General features: G+C 48.0%; 1 protein-coding gene across 3 annotated transcripts in view; it reads right to left on the bottom strand.

The window, feature by feature from the left end:
• The window catches only part of TOP1MT (DNA topoisomerase I mitochondrial), a 98,497-nt gene that overhangs the window by 31,422 nt on the left and 44,575 nt on the right, over positions 1 to 22,500 (bottom strand). For all 3 annotated transcript variants that reach the window (XM_056522906.1, XM_056522904.1, XM_056522905.1), the window contains exons 2-5: positions 12,727 to 12,780; positions 11,677 to 11,771; positions 9,610 to 9,709; positions 5,934 to 5,986 (exon numbers count right to left, since the gene is read on the bottom strand). In XM_056522906.1, coding sequence (XP_056378881.1) covers positions 5,934 to 5,986; positions 9,610 to 9,709; positions 11,677 to 11,771; positions 12,727 to 12,774 — 296 coding nt within the window. In that variant the 5' untranslated portion in view covers positions 12,775 to 12,780. The remainder of the gene's footprint in view (positions 1 to 5,933; positions 5,987 to 9,609; positions 9,710 to 11,676; positions 11,772 to 12,726; positions 12,781 to 22,500) is intronic.

The following is a 22,500-nucleotide window of genomic DNA, read 5'->3' as shown; positions in this document are numbered from 1 at the left end:
GTGGAACATCCCGTGAAGCAGCAGGCAACGGGATTACAGGACGCCAGATAAACAGCTGTATGGCACAGAAGGGGGAGGGGGGGGGGGGGGGAAATGGCTGACGAATGGGACGGAGCACAAGGTATTAAGATGGAGGGGAGAGGGATAATGGCGGAGGGGGAGGGGAGTAATAAAGCACAAGGCATTGAAATTTTATGTCTTGTGCTTTATTACTCCCCTCTCCCCTTCCATCTTAATCCCCTTGCACCAGTCCCCCTTCCTCTGATCCCCCTTTTGCCATATCCGATAATAATGGCACAAGGGGATTAATATGGAGGGGGGAAAATGACAAGAGGGGATCAGAGGGAGGGGGAAATAATGACACAAGGGGATTAATATGGAGGGGGGGGGGGGGTTGATTATCCCCCCCCCCTCCATCTTAATCCCCTTGTTTCATTATTATCCAATATGGAACAAGGGGATTAATATGGAGGAGGGGGGGGGGGGGTTGATTATCCCCCCCCCCTCCATCTTAATCCCCTTGTTTCATTATTATCCAATATGGAACAAGGGGATTAATATGGAGGAGGGGGGGGGGGGGTTGATTATCCCCCCCCCCCTCCATCTTAATCCCCTTGTTTCATTATTATCCAATATGGAACAAGGGGATTAATATGGAGGAGGGGGGGGGGGGGGGTTGATTATCCCCCCCCCCCCTCCATCTTAATCCCCTTGTTTCATTATTATCCAATATGGAACAAGGGGATTAATATGGAGGAGGGGGGGGGGGGGGGGGTTGATTATCCCCCCCCCCCCCCCCCTCCATCTTAATCCCCTTGTGCTATTATTATCCGATATGGCAAAAGGGGATCAGAGGGAGGGGGGAATTATCAACCCCCCCCCTCCATATTCATCCCCCTGTATCATTATTCCCCCTCCTCCATCTTAATCCCCTTGTTCCATATTGGATAATAATAGCACAAGGGGATAAAGATGGAGGGGGAATAATGGTAAAAGGGAATCAGAGGGAGGTGGGAATTGTGGGACAGGGGGAGTAAGACGGAGGGGGAATAATAGCACAAGGGGATTAAGATGGAGATGGGATGCATTAGTATAAAGGTAAGAACACGCCTTTTGTCTGCGGGTACCCCTCGCTCGCAAGTTCCGCGTGAGGGGGGTACCCATGGACATACTTTCAGGCCTTGGGGGTATGGTCGCCGAAAAGGTTGAGAACCACTGGTCTAAAGGGACATGTGAATGCTCCCTGGTGGGCTAGGGGGTGGATCACCCCCCCACAGCGCGATCGCAGGGGGGCGATCCACTATGGAGGTAGCCGGAGGACTTACCTCTGCTTCCTCCTGTCCCGGCTCTGTCATTGATAGATCCTGGCTGGACCAGGCTCTATCAATGGATCACAAAGCACACAGATCAATGGAGTTCAATAGAATCTATTCATCTGTCTGAGGAATCTAATGATTCCTTCTATAAATGTAATAAAGTGTAAAAAAAAATTAAAAAGTTTTAATAAAAGTTTGAAAGACACCCAGTGGTCTTCAAACGGTGCCCCTCCAGATGTTACAAAACTACAATTCCCAGCATGCCAGGACAGCCGTTGGCTGTTCGGGCATGCTGGGAGTTGTAGTTTTGCAACATCTGGAGGGCCACAGTTTGAAGACCGCTGCATTAACCCCTTCCATGTTAAAAGTTCAAATCACCCTTTTCCTATATAAAAACATGCTAACATAATAAAAATAAACATATTTTGTATCGCTTCGTGCGTAATTGTACAACTTATGAAAATATAACATTATGTATAACGTACGGTAAATGTAATAAAAATACCAAACCACAGATTTTCAATTTTTATATTATCCCAAAAAATAAGTTAAAAAGCGATTAAAAAGTCAGATCAATGCCAAAATGTTACCGATACAAAAAACAGATTATGGCGCAAAAAATTAGCCCTCATACAGCCTGGTATGCGGAAAAATAATAAAGCTACAGGGGTTAAAAAATGGCAATTAAAAAAATTTGAAAAAGTTCAGAATTAGTAAAACATGATGTAAACGATACAAATCTGGTATCGCTGTAATCAGGCGCCTAAAGTATAAAACTAACATGTTACCTCAACCACAAGGTAAATAGCGCAGAAAAGAAAAACCACCAAATCTGCAAAATTATCTTTTACAATTTCAATTTCACTTCCCTAAATATATATATATTTTTTGGTTCAGAGAATATGTTATTGAAAAATTAAAAGGTGTCATTATAGTAGGTATTTATGGCTATTATAGGGCGAGGAGGAAAAAACGAGAGCGTAAAAGCGAAAATTGGCCGGGACAAGTAGATCGTCATGAGGGACAAGTAGATTTTGCTCCATTTTAGTCCCGGGGACAAGTAGTTTTTTATAAAATTTCCACACCCCTGTATATATATTATATATATATATATATATATATATATATATATATATATATATATATCCTCTTCTCTGTATATATATAGATCTCCTCTCCTCTGTGTGTGTATATATATATATAGATCTCCTCTCCTTTGTATATATATATATATATATATATATATATATATATATATATATATATATATATATATAGATCTCCTCTCCTCTGTATATATATATATTGCAGTAACACATGTTTTGCTATACACATGTTTATTCCCTTTGTGTGTATTGGAACTAAACCAAAAAAGGTGGAAAAAAAAGCAAATTGGACATAATGTCACCAAACTCCAAAAATGGTCCGGACACAATTATTGGCACCTTTCAAAATTGTGGATAAATAAGATTGTTCCAAGCATGTGATGTTCCTTTATACTCACCTGGGGCAAGTAACAGGTGTGGGCAATATAAAAATCACACCTGACAGCAGATAAAAAGGAGAGAAGTTCACTTAGTCTTTGCATTGTGTGTCTGTGTGTGCGACACTAAGCATGGACAACAGAAAGAGGAGAAGAGAACTGTCTGAGGACTTGGGAACCAAAATTGTGGAAAAATATCAACAATCTCCAGGTTACAAGTCCATCTCCAGAGATCTAGATTTGTCTTTGTCCACAGTGCGCAACATTATCAAGAAGTTTACACCCCATGGCACTGTAGATAATCTCCCTGGGCGTGGACGGAAGAGAAAAACTGATGAAAGGTGTCACTGCAGGATAGTCCGGATGGTGGATAAGCAGCCCCAAACAAGTTCCAAAGATATTCAAGCTGTCCTGCAGGCTCAGGGAGCATCAGTGTCAGCGCAAACTATCCGTCCACATTTATATGAAATGAAACGCTATGGAGGAGACCCAGGAGGACCCCACTATGGAGGAGACCCAGGAGGACCCCACTATGGAGGAGACCCAGGAGGACCCCACTATGGAGGAGACCCAAGAAGACCCCACTATGGTGGAGACCCAGGAGGACCCCACTATGGAGGAGACCCAGGAGGACCCCACTATGGAGGAGACCCAGGAGGACCCCACTATGGAGGAGACCCAAGAAGACCCCACTATGGTGGAGACCCAGGAGGACCCCACTCCTGACACAGACAGAAAAAAGAACGACTACATTTTACCAAAATGAACTTGAGTAACCAAAATCCTTCTGGGAAAACGTCTTGTGGACAGATGAGACCACGATAGATCTTTTTGGTAAAGCGCATCATTCTACTGTTTACCGAAAACGGAATGAGACATATGGTGGAGGTCAGTGATGTTTTGGGTTGTTTTGCTGCCTCTGGCACTGGGGGCCTTGAATGTGTACAAGACATCATGAAATCTGAGGATTACCAATATATTTTGGGTCGCACTGTACAGCCCAGAGTCAGAAAGCTGGGTTTGTGTCTGAGATTTTGGGTCTTCCAGCAGGACAATGACCCCAAACATACGTCAAAAAGCCCCAGAAATGGATGACAACAAAGTGCTGGAGAGTTCTGAAGTGTCAGCAATGAGTCCAGATCTAAATCCCATTGATCACCTGTGGAGAGATCTTATAATTACTGTTGGGAAAAGGCGCCGTCCAATAAGAGACCTGGAGCAGTTTGTAAAGGAAGAGTGGTCCAACATTCCGGCTGAGAGGTGTAAGAAGCTTATTGATGGTTATAGGAAGAGTGGTCCAACATTCCGGCTGAGAGGTGTAAGAAGCTTATTAATGGTTATAGGAAGAGTGGTCCAACATTCCGGCTGAGAGGTGTAAGAAGCTTATTGATGCTTATAGGAAGAGTGGTCCAACAGTCCGGCTGAGAGGTGTAAGAACCTTATTGATGCTTATAGGAAGACACTGATTTCACTTATTTTATCAAAGGGTGTGCAACCAAATATTAAGTTAAGGGTACCAATAATTTTGTCCAGACCATGTTTGGAGTTTGGTGACATTATGTCCAATTTCCTCCCTTTTTTGGTTTAGTTCCAATATACACAAAGGGAATAAACATGTGTATAGCAAAACCTGTGTTCCTGCAATCCTTTCCTGTGAGGAATACTTCATTTTCTTGAAAAATTTCAGGGGTGCCAACATTTATGGCCATTAGAGATGAGCGAACTTACAGTAAATTCGATTCGTCACGAACTTCTCGGCTCGGCAGTTGATGACTTTTCCTGCATAAATTAGTTCAGCTTTCCGGTGCTCCCGTGGGCTGGAAAAGGTGGATACAGTCCTAGGAGACTCTTTTCTAGGACTGTATCGACCTTTTCCAGCCCACCGGAGCACCAGAAAGCTGAACTAATTTATGCAGGAAAAGTCATCAACTGCCGAGCCGAGAAGTTCGTGACGAATCGAATTTACTGCAAGTTCGCTCATCTCTAATGGCCATGACTGAAATTAATAAAAAATTACTCCTTATTCCAGACAAAAACAGCTTGACCCCTAGGTGTTCCCCTTTTGGTGCCAACCGCTTGATAGGGGAAATCTGTCTTTAGTAAGGGTGCATGCACACTACGTTTCTTAAGATACGGGACCGTATACGGCTGGGGAGAGGGGGGCGGAGAGTCGGGGGCGGGGCAACTGCACGCTGCCATATGCGGTCCCGTATCTAATGTATTTCAATGAGCGACCGGAGTGAAACGCTGCCTCCGGTCGGCTCTGTTTTGGCCCGTATACGGTTTCCCAACCGGACCTAAAAATGTAGTCAACAGCGTTTTTAGGTCCGGTCGGGAAACCGTATACGGGGCAAAACGGAGCCAACCGGAGGCAGCGTTTCACTCCGGTCGCTCATTGAAATACATTAGATGCGGGACCGCATACTGCAGCGTGCGGTTGCCCCGCCCCCCTCTCCCCAGCCCCGTATCTTAACGTAGTGTGCATGCACCCTAACAAAGCCGAGGACAGAGCACAAGAGGACAGAGCACAAGAGGACAGAGCACAAGAGGACAGAGCACAAGAGGACAGAGCACAAGAGGACAGAGCACAAGAGGACAGAGCACAAGAGGACAGAGCACAAGAGGACAGAGCACTGTTTAACAAGTGCCATGAGCAGGAGAGAAAGTCAGGGCTGTGTAACTGCAAACAAAGCCTGTCCGCCTCCTCCAGATGATCAGCAATGTTCCTCAAAGGCTTGTCTCGTGCAGACAAATTGCATCTACTGCCGTACACCCCCCCCAGTGCATCTACTGCCGTACACCCCCCCCCAGTGCAACTACTGGCTTACGCCCCCCAGTGCATCTACTGCTGTAGGTCTCCCCTTAAGCTTCTCAGCAGCAGCAGTTCAGTGCTTAATGTAACTATGGACACCATTCTAGGGAAAAGATCAATAGCTCCTTTAGTTTTAGTCTTACCCATCACCACCTATGACCAACACTGTCTAACCCCAATGCCAAGGACTTATTCACTCCGATAATTGCAATCACTCTGAAAAGTGCAATGGGTAGGGAAACAATGTTCTAGTTAACCCCTTATAAACATTCATGATCAGAATTCGCATCCTGTGGCAGTACAGAGAGGTGAGGGGTCTTACCAGGACACCAAACCCTCCTGAATCAGCTGCTCAGAGGACGTGGCTTGTTCAACCTACAGATAACAAAAAACAGGAAAAATAAATAATAATTAACGATAACCATGAAAATGATGATAATGATAACCATGATGATACAATGATAAATATTGATACATGATGATGATAATATAATGATAAATATTGATACATGATGATGATAATATAATGATAAATATTGATACATGATGATGATAATATAATGATAAATATTGATACATGATGATGATAATATAAAATTCTGCAAACAATTGTGATGCAAAAAGAATAAGGTCCATAAAAAAAGGGAAAAAAGTTCAACCCTTAAAACTGCAAAAGCCTCAGAGCTTCACGTGCGGATGCTGGCGCCTTGTTACTGTATATAATCAGTTAAGTATTCACACCCAGGAGATTCGTTACAGACATTTCTGCAACTGAAAAATAAATTCCATTTGTTCAAATAAGGTTTTTGTTTTGTATTCAGCACATGGATTTTTGTAATATGTTTTGAGATTTACCGGACAGATGCGAATCCTCTACATGTGACTGGACACCGGCAACGCCCGACAGACCCTATTGACTTACAATGCAATAAGGTTTCCTATGCTTTGCACGTTGTCTGGAACTCAGGCAGAAATGCTGCAATAAGTCACAAAATATTTTTTTCCGCCCCACAGACGCCCTTGGCGTTACCGGTCACAACCACGCACGGGGCGGTGATCGGAACGGGACGACTGCTGATATCTACTGCCACCTAAGAACAAGAAAATAAAAAGGAGAGAAAGAACCTACAAACAGGCCCTAGCTATAACATAAAAAAACAGTTCTGGAGAACTCCAGACCTGTGTCTGCCTCCTACTGACACTAAGCTAAAAATTGATTAGCTCGGGATTAGTAGGCGGGGTATATCCTGCCAGGAGGGGCTGACTTTTTGTATGCCTAGCGTCAGCCTCCTAGAGCCAGCAAGATATACCTACAGTCTCTGTGTCCCCCCCCCAATGGAGCCGACCGAGAAAAGAAACAAAAAAAAAACCCTCATGTGACCCCATTTTGGAAACTACACCCCTCAAGGAAGGTTATCAGGGGTGCATTAAAGTTGGACGTGAAAATTAAAAATGCGATTTTTCTCACTAAAAAGCTGGTGTTACCCTAAATTTTTCATTTTTACAAGGGGGTAGTAGGAAAAAAAAAGCCTCCCAAAATTTGTAACCACATTTATTCTGAGTATGGAAATACCCCATATGTGGATGTAAAGTGCCCTGCGGGTGCACTACAATGCTCAGAAGAGAAGGTTGGAATTGAAGGCAGCCAGAACAGTACCCCCCCACATGTGACCCCACTTTGGAAACTACACCCCTCACAGAATGTAATAAGGGGTATAGTGAGCATTTACACCCCACAGGTGTCTGACAGATTTTTTGAACACTGGTCGGTGAAAATGGAAAATTACATTTTTCATTTGCACAGTCCACTGTTCCAAAGATCTGTCAGACACCTGTGGGGTGTAAATGTTCACTGCACCTGTCAGGCCCAAGGCCCGATTATTAAAATCCTATATGTGTATTATAATTCTGTGTGATGTATTATCCAAGACATGGGTGAGGGGTCATTCAGACGGTGTGTCCTTTGTTTTTTGTGTATTGCATTTTATTGGGGGTCTGGCTGTTTGTTTGTATCTCCTTTGAAGTCATGCACTCTGGTCTCATCATATAATCAAAGAGATAAGGGGTCAGGAAGAGAGATTCCCCACCTGGTGGGATCAGAGGGGAGGGGAGGAATGGAGTTTCCCTCCAAAGAAGCAGATAAGACTTAAAATGCTGGAATCAACGGGTGTTCAATGCTGTGCAACAAGCTGACAAGACCATCCTAAGAACAGCTGGAACTCACTCTCATGGACTGCTAATATCATCATGCTGTAAGAACTTCATCTTTTGTTTTTGGAACTTGTCTTCCTAAACTCTTTTATATATTTTTATACCTGTATGTCATTTGTTCCTGTATATATATATATAGCACTGTGATACCTTTTATCAGATTAAATGTTTAATCAGCTCTGGTCTTTGATCTCTAAATATATGAGCTCACCTTTCTGAAGGCAGCTCGGGTGAAACAATTTATCTAAGGGTTAATTTGGTGACTTGCTGGGACTAGTAGTGGATACCCAGAGGTCTGGCGGCTTTAACCCTTGCACCATCACACTCTCTCTAGCATCTTGCCTAGACAGATAGGGTGTGATTGTGACAGCACCCCTTATTAGATTCTGTGAGGGCTATAGTTTCCAAAATGGGGTCACGTGTGTGTGTATGTGTGTGTGGGGGGTGTTCAACAGTTCTGGCACTATGGGGGCTTTGCAAACGCACAAGTCCCCCGACTTCCATTCCAACCAAATTCTCTCTCCAGAAGCCCAACTATGTTCCTCCTCTTCTGAGCATTGTAGTGCGCCCGCAGAGCACTTTATATCCACATATGGGGTATAGAAATTTTGGGGGGCTTTTTCACCTATTACCCTATTGTGAAAATGAAACCCCAAAATGAAAAACACCAGCATTTAAGTGAAAAAAAAAATGTTTTCATTTTCAAGTCCAACTTTAGCGAAAATTTGTCAAACACCTGTGTAGTGTTAAGACTCACTATACCCCCCCCCCCCCCCCCCTTGTTACATTCTGTGAGGGGTGTGGCTTCCCAAATAGTATGCCATGTGAGGCTTTTTCTCTGTTCTGGCACCATAGGGGCTTCCTAAATGCGACATGCCCCCCAAAAACCATTTCAGCAAAATTCTCTCTCCAAAAGCCTAATGTCGCTCCTTCGCTTCTGAGCCCTCTAGTGCACCCTCAGAGCACTTGAAATCCACATGAGGTATTTCCTTACTCAAGAGAAGTTGGGTTAAAAATGTTGGGGGCTCTCTCCTTTTACCCCTTGTAAAAAAAAAAATAAAAAAATAAAAAAATTAAAAAAAATGGGGCTACATGAACATGTCAGTGTAAAAAATGGAGATTTTGAATTTTCTCTTCCACTTTCTGAATGTCATTTTGAATACTCTGGAGGGGTGCAGTTTTCATAATGGGTCTATTATGGGGGATTTCTAACATAAAGACCCTCAAATTAACTTCAAAACTGAACTGGTCCCTGAAAAATCCTGATTTTGACATTTTTGTGAAAAATTGGAAAATTGCTGCTAAACTTTGAAGCCCTCTGATGTTTTCCAAAAGTAAAAACACATTAACTTTATGAAGCAAAAACAAAGTAGACATATTGTATATGTGAACCAATATATAATTTATTTGGAATGTCTATTTTCATTACAAGCAGAGAGCTTCAAAATTAGAAAAATGCTAAATTTTCACATTTTTCACCAAGAAATTATGCAAGTATCGATGGAAATTTACTACTAACAAAGTAGCCCAGAGTTATTAATGCATAAAGTGACAGTGGTCATATTTGCAAAAAATGCTCAGGTCCTTAAAGGGGTACTCTGGTGGAAAACTTTTTTTTTTATGAACTGATGCCAGAAAGTTAAACAGATTTGTAAATGACTTCTATTAAAAAGTCTTTGGCTGTCTGTGCATGTTTTGAGTTGTAGTTTTGCAACAGCTGGAGGCACCCTGTTTAGGAAACTCCCTCTTATAAATTCGTAAAACCACCATCCTGGATCACCACTTACCTCCCTACACCCATTGTGTGACTCCTGAGGAGACTGATCCTTATTGCCGGAATCCTTCTTTACACCTTCTCCTTTCTGGTCTACGTTAAACTTTCCTTTCCTAAAGACGTAATCCATAAATTAGTAAAAATCTGCCACCTGCTGGCTAAAGGAAGGTAGTGCAGGCAAGAAAGACAAAATAAGGACATGTAAGTGCAGCAGATGCCATGACTAAGGCTCACAGACCCAAAATGCGTCAGCATTTGATATAGCATAATTATAGGGGTACTCTGGTGGAAAACATTTTTTTTTTAATGAACTGGTGCCAGAAAGTTAAACAGATTTGTAAATTACTTCTATTAAAAAATCTTTACCCTTCCAGTACTTTTTAGCAGCTGTATGCTACAGAGGAAATGCTTTTCTTTTTGAATTTCTTTTTTGTCTGACCACAGTGCTCTCTGCTGACACCTCTGTCCGTGTCAGGAACTGTCCAGAGCAGTATAGGTTTGCTATGGGGATTTTCTCTGGCTCTGGACAGTTCCTGATACGGGCATCAGGTGTCAGCAGAGAGCACTGTGGACAAGACAAAAGAAATTCAAAAATTTAAGATTTTCCTCTGTAAATTAATAGAAGTAATTTACAAATCTGTTTAATGTCTGGCACCAGTTCATTTAAAAAAATAAATAAAAAAGTTTTCCACCGGAGTACCCCTTTATAGTTGTTTGGGATGTTTAAAATAAAGGACTTATTTTTATACCGCAATGTTGGAGCCGGATTGCGTGTTTTTGATATTACTTGATGTGGACTGGAGGGGCTGTCAGCCTTTCCGCGCTCAGGTGCGTGTGAGCGGACAGGAGAGCTGTCACCTATGTTTGGGACCAAGATAAGCTTGCAGCAGGTTCCCATTGTTTTCAATGGGAGTCTGATGCACTGTGCACAATGCAAAATTTCTGCAGCTGGGGAATTACAGATTCTTGACCCTCCGATGGAATAAACGCGTTCATTCTCATGGCGGAACTCCGCCCGGACTGCATTGTCATGAATGGGGATGGTGCATGTCCAGGTGGTCCTAGCGCGGACTGGAGGTGTCTGCTGCACAAGGATATTCCTCAGTGTGCACATACCTTAAAAGGGGTACTCCGGAGGAAAAACATTTAAAAAAAAAATAATCAACTGATGTCAGAAAGTTATACAGATTTCTAAATTACTTCTATATAAACATCTTAATCCTTCCAGTACTTAGCTGCTGTATTCTCCAGAGGAAGTTTTGTAGTTCTTTACAGTCTGACCACAGTGCTCTCTGCTGACCCCCCCTGTTCATTTTAGGAACTGTCCAGAGCAGGATAGGTTTGCTATGGGGATTTGCTCCTGCTCTGGACAGTTCCTGACATGGACAGAGGTGTCAGCAGAGAGCACTGTGGTCAGACTGGAAAGAACTACACAACTTCCTCTGGAGCATACAGCAGCTCATAAGTACTGGAAGGATTAAGATTTTTATATAGAAGTAATTTACAAATCTGTAAGTTTCTGGCACCAGTTGCTTAGAAACCTTTTTCTCTTTCAGAATGCCCCTTTACAGCAGTGTTTCCCTACCAGGGTGCCTCCAGCTGTTTCAACAGCTTGAGGCATCCTGGTAGGGAAACACTGCCCTAAGGGGTAAATGGACTACTATTCTGCTCCTGCATGAGGGCCCTTGGGGTCTGTACAGGACTTTGCTCTCAGATCCACACTTTATGGATATGGAATAAGCCCCATCATAATGTCTAATTGCTGGGACACCCACCGATCGCTGTGCCCCCCCATATGAATGGTGCTAAGTGCTTTGTGCCGCCATCTCTGTCAGTCCCATAGAGCAGAACAGGGTTGGCAGGAGGGCACATGCCGGACCGCCCCGCCATAAAATGGGGGACCCCTCATTCTGGTGAAAAGTGGGGCCCCCAGAAACTGGTCTATCATGTGGACTGGTGATAAGTGTTTATGGGGAAGTTAATTATGCAAAACTAAAAGGCTATCCAGGTGTGCCTGCAGTTTGCGGCGCCCCCGGAGGTGGGGGCCAGCCTTAAACCTAGTGTAGTGCCCCTCCCCTACCTGTTCCGATCAGCGGGTCCGGCGGTGGATGCGGTGCTCTCCCCCAGGCATCTTGTCCGGTTTATCTTCACAGCTTTGCTGGAATCTTTGCGGCTCTACAACATACAGGACAGACCAGAAGCTTAAAGGGGTACTCCACCCCTAAACATCTAAAAAGGACAGAGGATAAGATGTCTGATCGCGGGGGTCCAGCTTGGAGCTTCAGTGTTCTTGAAATCACACCACGCCCCCTCCATTCATGTCTATGGAAGGGGGCGTGACCAGTTAGTAGATAGTCACGCCTACTCCCATAGACACGAAAGGAGGCGGTGTGACGGCTGTGTGGTCGCCCGGTACGGAGCGACGTTTGCTCGGAACACTGGGCCTCCGGGCCGGAGATCACAGGGGTCCCAGTGGCTGGACCCCCGTGATCAGACATCATACCAAAAGGATAGGGGATAAATGTTTAGGCTGTAAGAACAGGCTGAGATGTCCTGCAGCTGGGGCCCCCCAGAAATCAGCAAGTGCAAGGTTTCCTCAGCCATTGTACCTCCAGCTGTTGCAAAGCTACAACTCGCAAATGTTTCAAAACTACAACTCCCAGCATGCCCGGACAGCCGTTGGCTGTCCGGGCATGCTGGGAGTTGTAGTTTTGAAACATTTGGAGGTACCCTGGTTGAAGAAACACTAAGCAAGTGTCGCATAGACTTAAATAGGAAGAGTACAACAATACAAGTCTATGGGATGTCCGGAAATTCTGTACACCCTCTAAAGAAACATGCGTTACCCATAGCAACCAGACTGCAGCCGAGGCCTGATTGGTTGCTATGAGAAAATGCGTTTTTATGAATCTATAATGTCCGTCCCTGTAAATGGATCAGGGGCCCGGCTACAGCCCCCAGAGTCCTCGCAATCGTGTAATTGTAACCATATGATCCCAGGGTGGTGAGAGACGTCGGGTCCAAGATTGAGGCCCGAGGCCATACTGAGCGGAGCTTATCGACTCCAGACACCGGCGGCCATCAAGAATGGCGCAACATATTGATATCCATGTCAGCACAATGTACCTACCAGTGGAGGGTCCCCGGGGTCAGGGCGCAGGACGTCCTCGGCCACCATTATTATCTGTAAGATAGAAGATCATTCATCGTAAGTCACATTATACCACGAGATCTCAGGGCGAGGGGGATTCACACCATTAATTATAGTACCGTATAGAACCGTATTTATCATCGTACTAAAAAGAGATTGCGGTCTTGTACGGTTTGGCACAGTTGCCACTTAGTCCCTTTTTTTTTTTCTTTTTTTTTTTTAAAGCCAAACCAAAAAAAAAAAAAAAAAAAAAAAAAAAAAAAAAGATTTTATTGTACTCACAGTAAAATCTCTTTCTCGTAGCCTTCATTGGGGGGGGGGGGGGGGGCACCTTGCTCTTGCCACTAGGAGGCGCTGACACTACGAAAAAAAAAAGTCGGCTCCTCCCTGGCAGGATATACCCGCCCACTGGAAGTGGGGTAATCCATTTTGTCACAAAGCAGTAGGAGAAGCCAACAAAGACGTAAGTCTGAAGGACCCGGAAAAGAATCAGATAAAGAACAAGAAAAGATCATCTGGACAAAAAAGGAAGATATGGCTCGGTGCAGTGTCCCCCCAATGAAGGCTACAAGAAAGATTTTACGGAGAGTACAAAAAAATTAAAAAATTTTTTATGCTTACTCGAAGGATCCATTGGGAGACACAGACCGTGGGTGTATGCTGCTGTCGCTAGGAGGCTTGACACTATGGCAACAGGAAAGTCGGCTCCTCCCAGCAGGATATACCCGCCTCCAGGCCACTGAGCTAATCAGTTTTAGTCCCAGAGCAATAGGAGGAGACCAACAGGTCAAAGAAAAAACCACGAACCGTCCGAGCACCAGAAGAAAAAACATAACTGAACACACCCTCTGACAGATAACTGGATAGAAACACCAGAAAAGGGTGGGAGCTGTGTCCCCCAATGGATCCTTCGAGAAAGATTTTACGGTATGCATAATCTCCTTTTCTCTATCGGCTCCATTGGGGGACACAGACCATGGGACGTACCAAAGCAGTCCTTCGGGTGGGCAGAAAAACAGTCAGGCAGTCGGCTGTACCACCACCGCCTGCAGCACCTTACGGCCCAGACTAGCATCAGCCGATGCGAAGGTATGAACCTAGTAGAATTTTGAGAAAGTGTGCAGAGATGACCAGGTGGCCGCTTTACAGACCTGCGAGGCTGAGGCCTTATTGCGGAGAGCCCAGGATGCTACAACAGAACGGGTGGAATGAGCCAAAATCCTGAAGGGTGGGATCTTCCCCTTGCAGCGGTAAGCTTCCGAAATAGCAGAACAAATCCACCGAGAAATGGTGGCCTTGGAAGCAGGTTGTCCTTTACGACGACCTTCCGTAAGAACGAAAAAGGAGTCACACTGACTAAAGGAAGAAGTGACAGAGAGATAGGTCCTAACCGCCCGCACCACATCCAGTTTGTGGAGAGAACGCTCCCGAGGATGAGAAGGAGCAGGACAAAAGGACGGGAGGACGATGTCCTCATTGAGATGAAAAGCAGAAACAACCTTGGGTAAAAGGGACGGATCAGGACAGATCTGGCCGGAAAACAACCTTGTCCTGGTGAACCACCAGAAAAGGAGAACAGCAGGAAAGAGCTGCCAGTTCAGAAACCCTCCTAATGCAGGTAATAGTAATAAGGAACGCCACCTTCCAGGAAAGGAGGCTAACAGGAGCATCCCTGAGGGGTTCAAACAGAGCACCTTGCAGGGCACCCAGAACCAGATTCAAGTCCCAAGGGGGAGAAGTGGGCCGATAAGGAGGAACAGCATGTGCCACTCCTTGGATGAAGGTCCTGACATGAGAATTGGATACCAGAGGACGCTGAAAAAGAATAGAAAGGGACGAAACTTGACCCTTAAGGGAGCTGAGAGCCAGCCCTTGTTCCAACCCCGACTGCAAAAAGGAGAGAAGACGGGGAAGAGAAAACGTAACAGGAGACAAAGCCTGAGCTTCGCACCAACAAAAATAGGACCACCAGGTACGGTGGTAAATTTTTGCAGAGGAGGGCTTGCGCGCCCTGAGCATGGTGCGAATCACTTGGGAAGAGAAACCGTGGGCCCTTAGAATCGCGGTCTCAACCTCCACGCCGTTAAATGCAGCGACTGTAAATTGGGGTGGCAGAGGGGACCCTGTGACAGAAGGTCTGGCCGAAGTGGCAGATGCCACGGACTGTCGTCCAGGAGCCTGACCACGCCGGCGTACACGTCCTTCGGGGCCAATCTGGGGCCACAAGAATGGCGGGGACGCCCTCCGTTTTGAGCTTCTTCAGGACCCTGGGAAGGAGAGGAAGTGGAGGAAACAGATAGGGCAGGGCGAAGCCCGACCACAGAATCACCAGGGCATCCACGGCTAGAGCCAGGGGGTCCCGGGACTTCGACCCAAAGGGGAAATCTGGAGTGCCCCAGAGGTCGCAGATCTGTGCAAACACCTCCGGATGCAGGGACCACTCGCCGGGGTCGGCCGAGGACCGGCTGAGAAAATCTGCTTCCCAGTTGAGAACTCCTGGAATGTGAATCGCCGAGATGGCTGGGACCTTGAGTTCCGCCCAGAGGAGGATCTTTGTCACCTCGCCAATGGCTGCTGAGCTGCGAGTGCCGCCCTGCTGACTGATGTACGCCACAGCCGTGGCGTTATCCGACTGGACACGGACGGGGTGGTCCTGAAGAAGGGACTCCCAATGAAGCAGGCAAAGATGGATTCCCCGCAGTGCCAAGATGTTTATGGGGAAAAGGGCTTCTCAGGGAGACCAGAGGCCCTGGACCGTCCAGTCCCTTAAAACGCCTCCCCAACCGGACAGACTGGCATCTGTCGTGACTACCTGCCAGCGGAGGGGAAGGAGCGCCCCTGAAGAAGCAGGGAAGAGCGGAGCCACCAGAGAAGGGACCGACGAGACCGCCGAGAGAGAACAATCTTGCGGGCGAGTGACAGAGGAGACTTGTCCCAATGGGAGAGAATCGCCAGTTGAAGAGTGCGGTAATGGAACTGGGCAAAGGGCACAGGCTCCATGGCCGACCACCATCCGACCCAGGACTTCCATGCAAAGGCGGATGGAAACTGGGGCCTGTGTCCGAATGGAGCGGACTCCTGACAAGAGAGTCAGTCGCTTGTCCTGTTGAAGACGAATCCGTGCAGCGGTCGTGTCGAACTGGAGCCCTAAGACTAGAGACTGGGTGGGGGAAAGGACGGACTTGTCCCAGTTGACCATCCACCTGAAGCAAGATAAGACCTGGAGGGGGAGATCCACATTCTGCAGATTCTGGGCTCTGGTAGGAGCCTTGATGAGGAGGTTGTCCAAGTAAGGAATCACTGAGACCCCCCTTGACCGTAGTAGGGCTATCACGGGCACCAGGATCTTGGTAAAGACCCACGGAGCAGTGGCCAGACCGAATGGAAGAGCCACAAATTGAAATTACCTTCCGGAACCGCAAAGCAAAGATAACGCTGATGTCCGGGGAATATTGGAACGTGGAGGTAGGCATCCTTGATGTCCACCGAAGAAAGAAATTCCCCTTGATCCATGGATGCCACCACTGAGCAGAGAGACTCCATTCGGAAATGGCGGATCAGAAGATGTCGGTTGAGACGCTTGAGATCCAAGATTGGCCGTACCAAACCGCCCTTCTTGGGTACCACGAAAAGGTTGGAATAGAAACCCTGAAAACGTTCCCTGGAAGGAACCAGGACAATGACTCCTCGGATGAGAAGGGACCGGAGTGCCCTCTGAAATGCCTTTGCAAGCGAAGGAGAACGGGGGGCCCTGGATAGAAAAAAACGATCCCTCGGAAGCAAAGCAAATTCGATTCATTAGCAGTTGGGATCCAATGTCTCTGACCCAGGAGTCCTGAATTTGCGCGGTCCAGACTTCTCGGAAGAATAAGAGACGACCTCCCACCCGAGAAAAATCTGCGGGTGGGGGCGTCCCTTCATGCAGAAGTAGGCTTGCGGGTGCCCGATTTGGCCGTAAAACGTTCGGAACGGTTGTCCGCCTTCCAAGAGGGTCATACCCGGAAGGAGGGAACCTTTGAGTCCCACGAAGGTCCCTGCCCAGCCCCTTTACTGGGATAAAAGGGCCGAAAGGACCGGAAAGAAGAGAACTTCCTACGGGAAGTAGTGCGAGCCTTATTCTGAGGCAATAAGGAACTTTTGCCGCCCGTCGCCTCGGAGATAATCTCATCAAGGCGTTTGCCAAAATGGAAGCTCGGTGAGAGACTTTTTGGAAGCGGCATCCGCGTCCCAGGCTTTGAGCCACATGGAACGACGGAGGGCCACCAGGTTACCAGTGGCAAAGGCAGCACGGCGGGCTGACTGCATGGAAGCAGAGCACAGAAAGTCTCCAGCTTTGGAGCATTGGAAAGCTAGATCAGCCAATTCCTCCGGGGAGGGGGGGATCCTGAAAGAATACCCTGACGGAGTTGGGAACACCAAATAGAAAAGGCCTTCGATACCCAGGTAGAAGTGAAGGCAGGAAGCAGGGATGAACCCGCTGCTTCAAAGGCAAACTTTGCCAAGGTTTGCAAACTCCACCTTCTTGTCTGCTGGATCCTTGAAGGCAGCTGCATCCCCCAGCGGCAGTGTAGCTTTGAGAGAGTCGGGAGACTGGTGGGTCCACCGATGGGGGAGAAGTCCACTTTAACATGGGGTCTTTGGAGAAGGGGTATTGCACTTGAACCTTCTTCGTTTCCAGAAATCTCTTTTCAGGATGCGTCCAGGCGGATTTCAGTAGGGCGTCAACTACAGCGTGAGAGCTGAACACCTTTGGTGCCGGTCGGGCACGATGAAAGGATACTTCTGGAGCTACGTCCGAAGATCCTGGGTCCTCTAGATGAAAGGTGTCTCTTATGACCAAAACCAATGAGTTCACCGTGTCAGCAAAAACCGAGCGGTCCTCTGAATCAGATGCCGATTCGGAAACCTCATCCACAAGTTCCCATGGTGAATGGGAACGTGTTGAGGCGGCCCTAGATGAGGGAGACACTGACGTGGTTCTCGAGAGCCAGAGCGGTGACCGCGGGATCGTCCTCTGGAGGAGGGACGCTTGTGATAAGATGATGTAGCGAGGCGAGACCTATGATGGGAACGCCCATACCTGCCCAAAGACCCAGGGGATGATTCAGATGGAACATCCCTATTACGCTTGCGAGAGCGGGCAGAGTAGGGAGAAGGGGAGCGAGTCCCCCCGGAGGGCCGACGGAGGGAGGACCTCTCCAAGGCAGTCACCACAGAACGGGAGACCTGCACCAAGTCGGATATAGACTGAGAGGGAAGAAACCCAGGCTGGAGGGAAGGCCGAACCCACCGGGTCTGGTAGAATATCCGGGGTAGTAATAGCAGGGGGGTCTGGGGGAGCAGTGGTGCAGGCAGAACAAGTAGGTTCAGCAGAACCAGACATTTTTGTGTTAGAGTTATTACAGGTGCAATAAGTAACTAAGGACCCAGTTATCTGATTAGAGGAAGGAACAGTTCTGGGCACGGACATAGTAATAAAAAGAAACAGTCTCACCCGGGTCTGTGTCCCTCAGGCTGCTGCTGTGAGTAGAACTCCGGCAGAGAGAGAGAGGGAGGGAGGGGGAGGGAGAGGGAGAGAGAGAAAACACCGGACCAATGGCCAGAGGGGGCGTGTCAATTACAAGGGCACTTTTGATTGGCTCTGCAACCCCCTGCGCGCGCACAGCGCTGATTGGAGGGGATTCGTGCCCTCTTGAAAGGCTTCAGCGGCTCAGGGTGGGCGGAGTTAACGCGACGAAGAAATAACCTAGATAATGATGGCGCCCGCTCCCGGCCCCGAGCGCACATTGTGAACGCATTTGCGCCTCGGGGGAACGGAGCGGGCGAACGCCGTCGGCAGTACACGGCCGAAAACGAAAGTAAAAACTCTATGCGGCCAGGGTGAAGGAGCGCCCGCCCGCTGAACAGATACGCCGCAGCTGTAGAGGGCAGCCGCCTCATACATACTGTGCGCCAAACACACACTTGCCCGCAATATATAAGTGCCACTGCTCAAACCCCAATAAAAAAAAAAACTTTCCCCCATAGAGTAGAAAGGGAGGGAAGAAACCCTCCTGGCCAGTCCCATAAACCCTCATATAAAAAAGGGTGTCTTCAGCTGTTGAGAGTCCAGTACCTATGAAAAAGGGGGGGGGGGAATATACTCCCCTTAGTCTGTACAACTTACCTCATGAAGTCTTCAGTCAGCTTATAGTCATCTGCATCATGTCAGGCTGCAACAGCGAGACGAGCAGGGAAAAGTGGGGGACCCGGACCCATGAGGTACAACCCCAGGCGCTGACCGTTGGCGAGAGGGGGTTGACAGTACATCCACGATGTCTGTGTCCCCTCAATCGCAAATGGGGAAACAGTGAACGCTATGTTCCTGAGTCCCCACCTGAAAATAGGGAATAAAAAAATCTAATACGTCCCTAATCTAAGAAAATAAAAAAAAACATGAGACCTGGTCTGGGAGACCCAGACCATGTCCACCTCCTTAAGACACTAAGCTAAAACTGATTAGCTCAGTGGCCTGGAGGCGGGTATATCCTGCTGGGACTTTTATGTTGCCATAGTGTCAAGCCTCCTAGAGACAGCAGCATACACCCACGGTCTGTGTCCCCCAATGGAGTCTATAGAGAATTCTCCTTTTCTCGGTCGCTCTTCATTGGGGGATACCTTACTGATCGGATGTACCAAAGAAGTCCCATAGGGTGAAAAAACAACCACTAGAGAAAGGGAAACAGAGACCGAACCCACTCATCCGTAAGGGGTGCGGACGAGTCCCCAGGCCAGAGACAACCGAGGCCCAGAAACTGAGCTCCCGGAAGATGCCCAGTCCATGGAGATGGACTAGGACGCCAAGGGAAGGGACTGTCTTTTGCAGAGACTAAACCTACGGTCCATACAGAGAGACAAGAAAAAAAGGTTGACTAGGAAGCCAGCTGGGCCAGAACCATCCCCGGGAGGGGGTAGGAAATCAACCCCAATGAACACAGAACCAGAGGGCTAGCCTGGCTGGAAAACAAAGATGAAAAAAGACACAACAGGAGAACCCCCCATCCAGAGTCAACCGATTCAAGAGAACATGGCGGAAAGATGCCAGACAGAGCACCGTACGCCTGAGCAGAAGGCAAGCACAGGAGGTGGAGACCAGAAAACCATGGGAAAAAAGAAAGACGGAAACCGGCTCTAGAGGGGTCTGGTGCCTATGAGCAATGGCCCGAACATCTGGAGACCCAAAACCCCCGTCCCAGGGGCCCAACACGAGCATGCAGAAGGTGAAATTAGCTCAACTAGTGTAATCCGGATGACCCAAATGCCCCCCCATCTCGGGAGTACATGGACCCCAAAGGAGGAGACTGAAAGAAATAACAGCGCAAAAAGGAACGGAACGCCCTGAAAAAAGGGCATCCCGGAGAGCCGGAGCGATAGGCATGGGAACTGGAGGTTCTTGAGTCACCTAGAAGATGTAGGAAGGGCAAAAGGCTGAGAAGGAGTGGAAGACCCTGAAAAGGAGCATCCGAGAACACCAGAGCAGCAGACATGGGAATTGTGGTGGTTTCTGAAAAGGAAGGAAACAACGGCCGGGAAAAGCTCCAGGAGACAAACTGCCGTGTCGAGACAAGACGAAGTGCGGTACAGAAAGACCGCCCCACAAATGGAATTGCGGAGAAGTCTGGGCAGGATCGCTACCCATGCCCGAGACCTCAACCACCACTAAAGAGGAGAGCCATCCCAAAAAAAGAAGACATGCCACAGAATCCTAGGATAGTGTCCAAGCCAAGGAGAATAACTAGAGTTGGACCACAGCGGTCCAAGAAGACCAGAGCACTCCGAAGCAACATCCCGTCAGGACGGGCACGGAGGGAAAAAACAAAAAGGGAACCCAGTAGACTCCCAGGCACATGAAGGTCACTCTAGAAGACTGTGGTGTCAGTGTCGCACAACAGACACTGTCAAGGGAAGGATAAACACACCCTTCAAGGGAGATTGCGCCAAGGGAGGAAGAGAGCAATGGCAGGACCCAAACAACAGACTGTGGCTAGACTGGCTGTCACTGAGCCAATCATGAGTGCAGGAACTCCTCCAACAGAGGAGAGTGCCAAGGCTGCATGAGCAGCAGTAGATAACCTATAAAAAAAAGTAAAAAAAAAAAAACAGATGGTTCCATCTTGGCAGGAGATAGCACCCAGAGAAAGTGTCCCACTAGAGGAGGGGAAAAACAAGGGGAGGTCGAGAGAAAACCCAGGCACCGACCATGCCAGCTCCCTGATCCCCGTACCCCCTGTGGAAGGGTGCCAGGTACTGTCGAAGCAGGGAAATGCTGCTCCACGGCAACAGGACAAAGTACTTGGTGGAAGTAGACCTGGACACTGGTGCTGGGCAAAGAAACCAAAAAATGTGAGTAAGCAGCACACGCACACAGCAACCAACAGCATTGAGAGGAACGCCCCATAGGGGGAAACCCTGGACCAGATGGGTGGCAACTGACCCAACCTAGATGTGTCTAAGGCAACAGAGCAGATGCCTGAGCCACCCTGCACAGGAAACCAGGAAAATATCTAGAGGCGGAGGGGGGGGGCCCCCAACAGGCCCCCTGCCAGAACAGGGGTGCTCAACCATCGCAGGTCTTTAGAACCAGATCACAGGAAGGCCCGAGGCACACCATACTGAGCAGAAGGGAGGGTTGGCTCTACACGTGCAGAGGACCTTAGCATACATAGGGACACAGACATGGTTACCTCACGATAGTAGTGGGGTACCAAACTGCAGACACAAAGGAAACCGCAACATCCAAAAGTCCAGCAGAACGGAAGACACTCAGCACCCAATGGTGTGTCACAACCATGCCCTTAGCAGACCAACGTGGCACTCTTAGAAAAGGGGAACAGGAAGTGCTGCTGTACAGGCAAACTGAGCCGCTCAGAGAATGGAGCGCCGCCAAACCTGCAATGAAGGAGGGGCGGAGCAAGACGCTGGTGGAGGCGCCCATCATCAGATAATAGTAATTTTTTTTATATAGCGCCTACAGATTCCGCAGCGCTTAGATCTGCGGGTAAGCACCTGCCGGCTACAGGAATGATCCGTGGGGTGCGCGCTCAAAGGAGGAGAAGAAGGGCGGAGCCACGTGCCGCCATAGCCCCCTGAAAAATGGAGAGTAGGCGCAGTCTGGTCTCCTGGGGTGCGCTGACGCAGGGGAAGAAGAAGGGCGGCCATGTGCTGCCAGAGCCCTTGAATACCCCCGGCTGAGCCCTCAGCACGCTGCTGAGCCCAACAGTAGGGGAAGACATAGCTGGTGGAAAGGAGGAACAGCAAGGCTGTTCATAGGTCAGCCGGAAAAGAACGTCTGTGGAGGGAGCCGCTGCAAGGTCAAAGTATGCAGACACACAGCCCTCCCATGAAACCCTGAGCGAGCCCTGCAATAAAGGACAGAGTCCCTTTTTAAAGAGGGGATGGGGGGGGGGGGGGAAGGTACATAATCACCTGCGGATGTCATCTTCTATACTGATCTCAGGCATCTTCAAGCAGCTTACGGCCACGCTGCATCATACCAGGTTAAGATAGCGGGGCGAGCAGGGGAAGAGGGGACCCGGACCCAGGGTACAACCTCCAGGCACTGGCGAGAAGGGGTTAACAGTACATACCCTATGCCTGTGCCCCTTCATCGCATATGGGGTAACATGTAGCGCCATGCTCCTGAACCCCCACCTGAAAAAGGGAAATAAAAAGGAGGAAAAAAACAAAAAAGGAGGAAAAAACTTAACAGTCCTT

This window comes from Hyla sarda, chromosome 5 (assembly GCF_029499605.1).
Source record: "Hyla sarda isolate aHylSar1 chromosome 5, aHylSar1.hap1, whole genome shotgun sequence".
Lineage (NCBI taxonomy): Eukaryota > Metazoa > Chordata > Amphibia > Anura > Hylidae > Hyla > Hyla sarda.
This window is presented reverse-complemented; position numbering and strand designations above follow the sequence as displayed.